The following is a 10,669-nucleotide window of genomic DNA, read 5'->3' on the forward strand; positions in this document are numbered from 1 at the left end:
AGCTAAGATGGATATGGGAGAGAGGAGAGAGGAACAGGAGCCAAAAACATACAAACAAACAAAAAAGAATGCTAGGGGAGCTTGCCGTTGGAGTGGAGAGATGAGACTATGAAATGGAGAAAAACAGAAAGGGGAAGAGGAAGAAAAGAATGAATAAATAAAGATCGGAAAGGTTAAAGAACTGGAAAGTTCCCAGGGATCCCACCGGTGCAGCTATGAGGTCTCGGGAAGTTGTTCTCAGGTGTTGCAGTACAGCCTGGCTAGAAGGCGTAGAGGTATACAATGCCAGGTATTCAGGGAACAGAAAGAGAAGGAAGATATAGAGAGATGAGAAACGGTTGTTTTGTCTCCCGCTGGATGCTCCGTGAGGCTGCTTTCTTGTACCCCCTGTTTGCTGGTCTCCGATAGGAGTCCAAGATGTCGGATCCGTGTTGCATTAGCTGGTAGGGGACCTCTGCATGAATCTCTCTTTGGTCTCCTTTCTCTGTTAGTTTTCTCACTCCATTTGATGCTTGGCTGAGTTCTTTATCTCTTCATTTGATGTTTTAGGGTTTCAGGATTGTTGTATTCTCTGTTTGGCTTAGTTTTTCAGATCTTTGCAGTGGAGGGACGGCGTGGTGCTTCTGCCTAGAGCGCCATTTAGCCGGAACCCCTCTTCTAACTCTTTTGAGCTACAGGGAAGTACACTGAACTGCACACACATAGTGGAACACTTGATCAGTTTTGACATGTGTATTAAAAGAAAAGCTCGTTGCCATCCAGTCAATTCCAACGCATAGCAACCGTCTAGGACAGAGTAGAACTGCCCCATAGGGTTTCCAAGGAGCACCTGGTGGATTCGAACTGCCGACCTTTTGGTTAGCAGCTGAGCTCCTTAACCACTGCGCCACTACCATGGTCTTAAGTCTTCCTTTATTACGGCTCCCCTTCCACCTTTTTCTTTCTCCTTTTCTTTTCCATTTATTTTTAGAAGAAACCGTATCGTTTATCCTGCAGAATTTCCTGCATTCTGGCTTTTGCCGTTTGCGGTCTTGTGATGTTCCTCTGTTCTCTGTATTTCCAGAAATTGACAGTTGAATCTAGACACTTGATCTGATTCCGTTTTGGTCTTTCTGAGGAAGGGCTGGCTCACTTCCTGGTCAGGGTTGTGTTCTTCCATTGGCAAGTGCCCCCATTTTCTGCTGTGAAGAATTGGCGTGTCTCTGTGGGGGCAGGGAGGCCCTGCAGCTCTTCACAGCCTCCTCGAGGAAGTTCCCGAGACAGCCCCTCTCGAAGACGCCAGGTGGAGTGGTAGAGCATCTCCGCTGAGGGAACCCCAGCAGGCACTGGGCCCTGCTCCCAGCTCCGGGCCCTGCTCCCAGCCCTGGGCTCTGTGTCCAGCACTGGACTCTGCTTCTAGCACTGGGCCCTGCATCCAGCGCCGGGCCCTGTTGCCAGCACTGGCGTCCAGGAGGCAGCAGGACAGGGCAGTGGTCAGGAACGTGGCTGGAGTTTGTATCATGGCTCTGCCACTTGCTGGCTCTATGATCCTGGTCAAGTTCCTTAACACCCTTGAGCCTCAGTCTCCTAGCCTGTAAAATGGGATAGTACAGAAACTGAAGGCATTTACTGAGGTGAGATATATATATATATGTGTGTGTGTGTGTATATATATATATATTTTTTTTTTAATATTTAATTTTTTTTTGGTGAAAATACACACAGCAAAACCAGCTCCCGTTTCACAGTTTCTAGACATAATGATCAGCATGACATTGGTTACATTCTTCACATTGTGTCAACATTCTCGTTATTTCTTCTAGAGTTTTTTACTTCCATTTATTTAATCTCCCTGCCCCCTAGCTGTCTCATCTATGCTTTAAAATAGCTGTTGACCTATGGTCTTATATAGACGATGTATGTGTGTATATATATTTATATATATATATAAAAGAATCACAGTACTCAAAGGTGACAATCTTTACTCTTTGGGCTAAACTGTTACCTAGTTTAAAGATGACTTTAGGGGGTAGTTTCAATTAAAGGTTTGAGGAGCCTCTCAGGGATTCCTCCAGCTTCAGTAGGTCCAGTAAATCTGAATTCTTTAAGAATTTGAACTTCTGTTCCATATTTTTCTCCCTTTTTATCAGGATTCATCTACTGTGTCCTGGAAAAATCAGAATGTTCAATAGCAGTGCTTGGGCACCATCTAGTTCTTCTGGTCTCAAGGTGGAGGAGGCAGTGGTTCATGAGACAACAAGTCCTGTAGTCCAGTTCCTTCTCTGATTCTTGGGTTTCATTCTTTCTCTTTTCTTCCAGACAAATAAAGACCAGTGGTTATATCTTAGATGGCCACTCGTAAGCTTTTAAGACCCCAGATACTACTCACCTTACTGGGAGGTAGAACATAAACTTTAAGAAATGGTATTATGCCAGTGGACTGGATCGTCCCACAAGACCATGGCCCTGTGCCCCCAAACCAAGAGAACTAATCCTATGAGGTGATTGGTTGTGTCTGATTACTATCAGCATCTGTAGCCCCTCTCCTCTTTTCTGGTCGTTGTTATTGTTGCAGAACCATACACAGCCCAGCATTTGCCCATTCATCCGTTTTCCCTATAGACAGCTTATCGACATGAATTACATTGGTCATGCCCTCTAAACTTCACCCACGTTGGGAGCCACCTTTCTCATTTCTATAAATGAAAAGCGACTACTTAACCTAGGGAGTACTCCGCCTCCCCCAACCACTAATGAACTTTAGGTGGTTTCTGTGTATTTACCTATTCATGTCTTTTCATAAAAGTGAGAACAGACAACATTTATCTTTTTTGTGATTGACTTACTTTGCTCAGCATAATGTCCTCCAGATTCATCCGCATTTTAAGAGGTTTCGAGAACTTTTTTTTTTTAATCCCCGAGTAGTGTTCCTTTGTATATACCACATTTTGCTTATCCATTCACTGTTGACGGGCTGAGGTGGTATCTTTGTAAACTACTTGGCATGGTCCCTAGCACATAGTAACGCTCCAGAAATTATATCCCTTGCTCAGTATTACATAAGCCTGTTTAAGATGGAATTGCTAAAAGAGCCTCTCTTCTTATATTTAAAGAATGCAAGAATGTGGCACACTGTTAACGGTTGTGAATTCTTGGTTGTGTGTTTATGTGGATAATCATTGTATTTTCCACTTTTCTGCATATTTGAAAAATTTTATGATAGAGTTGCAAAAATCATGCAAGGAGAGCAGAGTTTGACTTTGGAGAAAAGTAGGACCATTTCTTCCCCTTAAAATGTTTCCTCTTCCCACTGCAGCCAAAAACCTGATGTAATACAGTATAGAATTTGGATGTTAACCCACTCACACATTTTGGCCTCCGACAATCTCATTTCAAGCAGTTAGAAAACTAGCATCTGAGGGGAGTTTTATTGATTTCTGAAACTTAAATTTTGGTCTTACCCTTGAATCATCCACTGGTAGGTTGGGAAGGGCCTGAGGAGCCGTTTAGTCATTTCCCTGCCGTTGGCTGGAATCCGCTCTTGCCATCCTAACCAGGGGTCACCCAGCGTCAACACGAACACAGCCAGGACAGAGCTGCTGGCTTTTATCCCCTCAGGTCTCTGAGGACCACTGGTTAAACCCCAGGACTTGTGGGCTGCTTCAGGAGCTTGGTGGGGCCGGTAGGAAAAGGACCATCTCTCGTGGTGATATGAGCTGCGTCCCACCTAGTGGCAGGCCATCACCTGATCTGCTTCATCCTCCCGACAGTCTGACGTGGCAGGTAGTCTCCCTGGCCCCACTCTGCACCTGCAGAGACCAGAGCTGTGAGGAGTAGCCCCGTGTCCAGCGACACGGCTGCAGAGCGTGAAGCCAGCAGAGGAGCCTGCCTCTTGAGCTCTGTGCGGGCTGCTTTAGGCTGGGGCTCTGTAAGCCTTTACCACCTTGGTCATCTTCCTTTTGGGTACACTTGAGTCTGAGAGATTCCTCCTAAAATGTGACTATGAGCCAAGCACAGGTCCACACGTGGTGACCAGGGCAGAGCAGCGTTGAGAGCTGAGTTCTGTCCCGTCGCTGTGTTGTGCAGGGAAGCTGGCCTCACTGATGCCCGGTCGGCATAGTGGCCGGGCTGCAGCCCGCCCAGAATTCAGTGCTGCACGTTTTAGATTGAATCTACCCCAGAGAGAGCCTTGTACCCTGAGACATCTCTGGTGTAGGTGGCAGCCTGCGATAGGAAATCGTGTTTCTGTGGCCTTTATGGCATCTGTCTCAGTTATCTAGTGCTGCTCTAACAAATACCACAAGTGGGTGGCTTTGACAGACAAATTTATTTTCTCACTGTTTAGGAGGCTGGAAGTCCTAATTCAGGGTGCCAGCTCTAGGGGAAGGCTTTCTGTCTCTGTCGGCTCTGAAGGAAGGTCCTTGTCTCTCTTAGTTTCTGCTCCTGGGTGGTCTCATGTGGCTTGGCGTCTTTCTTCCCCCATCTCTGCTTCTCGCTTGTTTGTTTAATCTCTTTTATATCTCAAAAGAGATTGACTCAAGGCATACCCTACACTAATCCTGCCTCATTAACATAACAAAGACATCCCATTCCCAAATGGGATTATAACCACAGGCACAGAGGTTAGGATTTCCAACACATATTTTTGGGGAACAGAGTTCAGTCCGTAACAGCATCCTTACAAGACTGCGATCACAGCGAGGGTTTAAAAAGACAAAAAAACAAAAACAATCAGAAGAAACGGTCCCAGTGTCGAGTGTGTGTCTGGAGTGATGGGATTATGTGTGACTTTTTAGTTCACTCTTCTGTACGTTCCAAACTGTCCCCTCTTTGGAGTCATTCCTGAGCCTGTTGGTGCCTGTGACTGGACTCTTGAGAACTGAGTGGAGTGTGTGGGGTTAGCTATGTGGAGGGACCCAGTGAGTGTGGGGTTGAGCCCGCCGGTCTACCCGTGTGAAGGCGGAAAAGGAGCTGGCTGCCCTCCGTCTCCCATGGCGGGTGGGGCGGCGTCTGCTCCCATCACAACAACAAACCGATTCAGCTGGCAGGCGGCTGCTGCCATTTTGGCAAGTGACCCCAGGCGTTCTCTCTGCCAGTAGGTCCCCAAAGCAATTCCAGCTGGAGTGTCTTTGGATACATCTTGTTCTGCTGAAGTTGTAAGTGGCATGTCTCTCTAGTATTCATCCTGATTATTTTCTTCCAGGTCTTAGTACCCTGCAAAGGAAGTCTGTCGAGCAATGTCCAGTCTACTTGTCAGTTTGAATCCTACATTTTGATACCAGTGGAAGAACATTTTCAGACCTTAAATGGAAAGGTGACCATCGCTTCCTGGGGTAACCAGGGTCACTCGCTCAGTGTTTGGGCGGGAGGGAAGAGAATCCACTCCTCATCCTTTCATACCTACGTTAAATGATGGCTTTTGGCGCCACACAGCGGCCCTGGGGATGGGGCTGGAGGGACCCTTGCCTTTGTCGGGGAGTCTGTGAGGAAAGAGGAGAAGGTGACGGTAAGCCAGCCCGGCCGCTGCCCTGGAGGGCGAGGAGGGGCCGGGTACCCCTCCCTCAGGATGGGGTTTCTGCCCGTGAGTCCCTCAAGTGCTTCTTACTCAATGACATCTCTGTCAGAGGAAGCTCTTTTGTCCCAGTGCCTGGAAAGCTGATTGGTTTCTTGATCACAGATTGGACATCAGGGGTGAGGTTTTAGTTTTTAAAACCTCTGTTTTGAAATAATTTCAGACCTACAGAAAGTTGCGGTAAGGTACAAAGAACACCCGTGTGCCCTTCCCTGGGACTGGCCAACGTTAACATTTTTGCCACGTTTGTTTTATTACTCTCTCTGTATACATATATTGTTATCATTTTTTCTGAATCTTTTGAGAGTAGGTTGCAGACATTGTGTCTCTTTCCCCCTAAATAATTCAGTGTGTATCTCCTAAAAACAAGCTTTCTCTTATATAAGCACAGTGCACTCACCACATTCAGAAAATTTAACACTGATACAGTACTATTATCGAGACTACAGGCCTTATACACATTTTGCTGATTTTTATAGCAAAAGTATTTTTTTTTCTTTTCCCATCCAGGATCATCCAGTGCATTTGGTTATTAATCATTTTACCTTTCTGTAGTCTGGAGCAGCTCCTCAGTATTTCTGTCTTTCAAAACATAGGTGTTTTGTTTTGTAGACGGTCCCTCTGCGGTTTCTCTGGCGCTCCTTCGTGATTAGACTGCAGTTGCGTATTTTTGGTAGGGTGCCACAGAAGGGCGTTTTGTCTTTCTCAGTGCATCGCGTCAGGAGACACGTGCTGGCAGTCGTCACGTTACTGTTGACATTAACTTTGGGGCATGCGGGCATTTTCTCAAAGTAGAAGCTGGTAGGTCCTGAGGGGGAGGTTACATTCTAGTCAGTGCTGGCTCTGTTCCCGCCTCACCCACAGTCGAGGGTGTCCACACCAAGGCAGCGACTGTGGTCTGGCCCCTCAGACTTGGTAGCCGAGGCTCGTGGGCATTGGGAGGGGAGGAGAGGGACAGGGACCAGAGCGTGGGCTCGGGCTAAGCAGCCCTGTGACTTCCGAGGCATGTGGCTCTTTTCTGCTCACCATAGCTGTCGGCTACTTGTTAGTTTATTTGCTCTCTTTTGGTAACAGAACTGAAAAGGGAACAGAGGAATCTGGCTCACCGTGGCTGGTCTGCCCTGGGCACCCTGGCTGTGGCCAGCATGGGCCTGGAGGGGTCGTGTCTTGATGAGCAAGAGAGGGGACTGTAGGGCATGTTCTTCAGTCCCGTCCACTTTAGAGCACAGATCGTTTTGATCTTGGTCAGATAGGAGAGGCTTCTTTTTCTTTTCCCAAAAGGTACAGGATTTGTTCCACTCCAAGGAACAGCTTAATGCTATTTCTGCTACATCATTTAGAAAGGATCAGGGTACCCTGTGGCCATAGCTACAGGGTGAACAAGGAGGAGAGAAGATGACAGTTTAGGATCAAAAAGAGCAAAACAGAAGAGTTTTGTGCCCCAGCAAAGCGCTATGGAGTGAGGGGCAGGACAGGGTCTGGCTAAGCGCCATAGAGGAGGCTGATGGTGCGCTGATGGCTTTCTTGTTCCAGGATGTCTTCATACAAGGAAACAGGATTAAATTAGGAACTGGTTTTGCCTACCTTCTCTCAGTGCCCATTCTCTTTGAAGAAACCTTCTACAATGAAAGAGAAGAGAGCTTCAGCATACTGTGTATAGCCCATCCTTTGGAAAAGAGAGAGAGTTCAGGTATTACCCTTTTTCCTCATTCAGAGAAATGTGTTTGTTGAACTTCCTGATGCAGCTGTTGCAAACATGTTGTCATTAGGTGCCATCGACTTGGTTCTGGCTCAGCAAAACTATAGTTGAAACATACCATAAACTATTCCAGAGACCACTAAAACTCTGCTTAACTGTTTACAATTATTTTCCCTAGAACTTAAACAGAAAGTCGTCTTGAGCTAAGGAAGTTTGGATGGGGCTGCTGCGTATGGTTGCCCAGGTTGGATACTGCACAATTCTAGGGGGGCGTCATTCACTTCATGTACCTATGATAGACCGTGGGTGTCACCCCCTGGAATTACGCATGGCTGTAGCCCTGGCTTTGCATCTGGGGCTCGGCTTTAGGGCTTGCTCTTTGTAGCATTGTTACCTATCCAGCCCCACTGTTGCGCCTCTTTGATATCTCATTATTTTTAATGAATAAAAATTCTTCAGTCACCCCAGGAAGTTGAGGTAACACTTGAGGTGCCAGATGCTCTCTGAGGCTCTTGGTAAAAGCCTTATTGCCAGGAATCAGGGCTCCTTCACTTGAACCTCACAGGTCATACCCAGAATCCCAGATAGTCCCAGTTTTGTCCCAGGAAAAGGCCTCAAGAGGGCCAGGCTCTCTGGACCCTACCCTGTCCTGTGACTGGGCTTTTCTTGGGTAGTATCTTGAAAAAAGGACATTCCCTATCCCTGCTTCCTGTGCTGGAAGATGGGGCTTCAGACATTGTGGGAGCACCTCGTGTTTGTAGGTTATGGCAAAGGATGTGGCACTTTTTCCATCAGAAAACAATGAAGTCTTCAGCCAGCCTGACCCTCTGTCTCTTTTTCAGAAGAGCCTTCAACATCCCCAGATCCTTTGTCTCTGAAAACCATTGAAGATGTGAGAGACTTTTTGGGACGACATGCGGAGAAATTTGACAGGAGCATCGCCTCTTTCCACCGAACTTTCAGAGAGTGTGAGAGGAAGAGCCTCCGGCACCACATAGTCAGTAGCTGTGTCTTGCTCTGCCAGGCTTAATGGACCCTGTCCCAGGCTAACCCGGGCTCCAGGAGTCCTCTCAGTTTATTCCATGGCTTTTTTAGTCGCTGCTTCTGCTGTCGGAAGTTTTGTTTACATGTTTCATTCTTGTTATAAAAGTAATAAAAGCCACTTTGGAAGACGTGAAAATCACGGAGAGTGTAAAGGTGACTGCTACAGTCACCTGCGTTAACCCCAAGGGAAGTGATTTCCTACTCCCCGTGCGTGTTACCTGCAAAATGGAAGAAAGGCCTTGATTTGTAAAATAAAAAAATTAATTGATAATCTTGTATTAGTGCTGACAGCTTGTCACCCGGGAGCTCCATTTTGTGAGGTGTTGTGTTATGCATTCTGATCTTTGCATTGTGGCCTCCGACTTTGAGAGTGACCTGTGTCTCTGGTCTGTGTTGCACAGGACTCGGTGAACGCGCTCTACACCAAATGCCTCCAGCAGCTTCTGAGAGACTCCCGCCTGGTGAGCGTGCGAGACATTTAAACGAGAGCATTGCAGTTTGCCCACATCCAGCTCCAAACTTGTTGACTGTACTTTTCTTGTCCTAGAAAGTGCTTGCCAAGCAGGAGGCCCAGATGAACCTGATGAAGCAGGCAGTAGAGGTAAGAGGCTGAGGCAGCAAGGGAGCAGAAGGTGGCCCTGGTTGGGACAGCCCCTGGCTGCCGGCTCCCGGCCTGAATTGGGTCCGTTGTTTCACAGATGTACATCCATCACGATATTTATGATCTGATCTTTAAATATGTGGGGACCATGGAGGCCAGTGAGGTGAGTTCCAGTCATTGTCCCCTGTAGAAGCCTTCTTCTATGCTTTTTAAGACATTTGAAGCTTCATTAAAATCTGTTGTTAGGATGCTGCCTTTAACAAAATCACGAGAAGCCTTCAAGATCTTCAGCAGAAAGATATTGGCGTGAAACCTGAGTTCAGGTAAGGGCTGCGCTGTAGCAGCCGGGTGTCCGCGGAGCAGGGCTGCTAGTAACAGTGGCAGCACAGTGATGTGACGCTGTTAGAGCCATGGAGCATTGTGGTGATCTGTTACCTAAAATAAAAGGCTGAAGTTGATAGGTGACCAGTAGGTAGCTGTCACCCTCCTGTACCTGTGTGCCAGCATGCCAGCTGGATGGGAGCTAAAAAGGATGGGGCTGTGTACAGCTTATCTCCAGGTGGGCGCATAACTTGCCCAGGTGGGTCCTGCGTGCAGACATGCTCCTCACCTGCCTGGCATGGGGAACCCCGCCATAGCGGTGCCTACTTTTGAGTTGATTTAAGATTCACTAGGGTACAAAACTGTCTGAACTGTTTGAATTGAAACTTTTTTCTGGTTTCCTTTGGGCTTCTTTCCCTCTGGGGCTAAGGATTCTTATTTATTTATTTATTTTCCAAATTTCTGGTGCAGCTCTGTTACCTGGCAGCCCAAACGAGGCCCTTAACGTGTTGTGTTTTGCTCCTGACTTAAGTCAGATGACGTCTGTGTTTCTGTTTTTCGTTCCTCGTGGTTTCTTATAAGAAGTTTATAACTTGAGATCCGTTATTAGATCAAGGAAGAAGGGCCCCGACACCGGGGTCTTAAGCTGTCACTTCCCGAATTATTTTACAGTTTCAACATACCTCGTGCAAAGAGAGAACTGGCCCAGCTGAACAGATGCACCTCCCCTCAACAGAAGCTGATTTGTCTGCGCAAAGCGGTGCAGCTACTTACACAGTCTCCGAGCCAGAGAGGTGTGTGCTGCGAGGTAGACGTGGCCGCCAGCTGGAAAAGCCTGTCAAGGAGCAGAGCTGCCTGCAGGGGTGATTCACGTGGGGCTGATGCTCAGCCAGTGCATTCCGTTATGAGCACACCCAAGTCTGCTCTGATTAGTGGGGTGCCTAGTCATGGGTGGGTAGCTCAGGCATGATCAGAGTAAGAAAGTGGTGGCAGAGAAGCAGCGACTTTTAAAAATGAGCCAAACTGGTGATGTGGACGTGGTTCAACTGTTTGTTATGCTCTTCTCCCTAATTACCTATATGTTGGAAATGTTCCATTATGAGAAGTAAAGTGAAACAAAATAAGAATAAAATAATACGGAGGAGGCAAATCTGTGTGTGTAGATTGGGGATGATCTTCTAGGTATACTAATTGAAATAAACAAGGGTATATGGTACATTTCTGACAGCAGCAAAAAGAGGGGAAGGGCTATATATCCATATATGTGGTGGTGCATATGCTATATATCCACATACATGGTGGTGCAGGCACTATTTATCCATGTATCTGGTGGTACATGCACTGTGTATCCAAACGTGTGGTGGTGCGTGTGCTGTATGTCCATATATATGGTGGTGTGTGTGCTATATATCCATATATATGGTGGTACATGAGCTATATATCCATATATATG

The 10,669-nt window shown here is 47.0% G+C and overlaps 1 protein-coding gene across 4 annotated transcripts in view; it reads left to right on the plus strand.

Moving 5' to 3' along the window:
• ANKRD27 (ankyrin repeat domain 27) overlaps positions 1-10,669 on the plus strand; it is a 74,353-nt gene that overhangs the window by 21,767 nt on the left and 41,917 nt on the right. For 3 of the 4 annotated variants that reach the window (XM_023726942.1, XM_023726943.1, XM_023726945.1), the window contains 8 exons: positions 5,183-5,293; positions 7,085-7,241; positions 8,093-8,247; positions 8,696-8,755; positions 8,842-8,895; positions 8,993-9,058; positions 9,142-9,218; positions 9,889-10,010. In XM_023726942.1, the coding sequence (XP_023582710.1) occupies positions 5,183-5,293; positions 7,085-7,241; positions 8,093-8,247; positions 8,696-8,755; positions 8,842-8,895; positions 8,993-9,058; positions 9,142-9,218; positions 9,889-10,010 (802 nt within the window). The remainder of the gene's footprint in view (positions 1-5,182; positions 5,294-7,084; positions 7,242-8,092; positions 8,248-8,695; positions 8,756-8,841; positions 8,896-8,992; positions 9,059-9,141; positions 9,219-9,888; positions 10,011-10,669) is intronic. The other variant, XM_023726944.1, reaches the window with a different exon arrangement.

This window comes from Trichechus manatus, unplaced genomic scaffold (genome assembly GCF_000243295.1).
Source record: "Trichechus manatus latirostris isolate Lorelei unplaced genomic scaffold, TriManLat1.0 scaffold00014, whole genome shotgun sequence".
NCBI classification, from domain to species: Eukaryota; Metazoa; Chordata; class Mammalia; order Sirenia; family Trichechidae; genus Trichechus; species Trichechus manatus.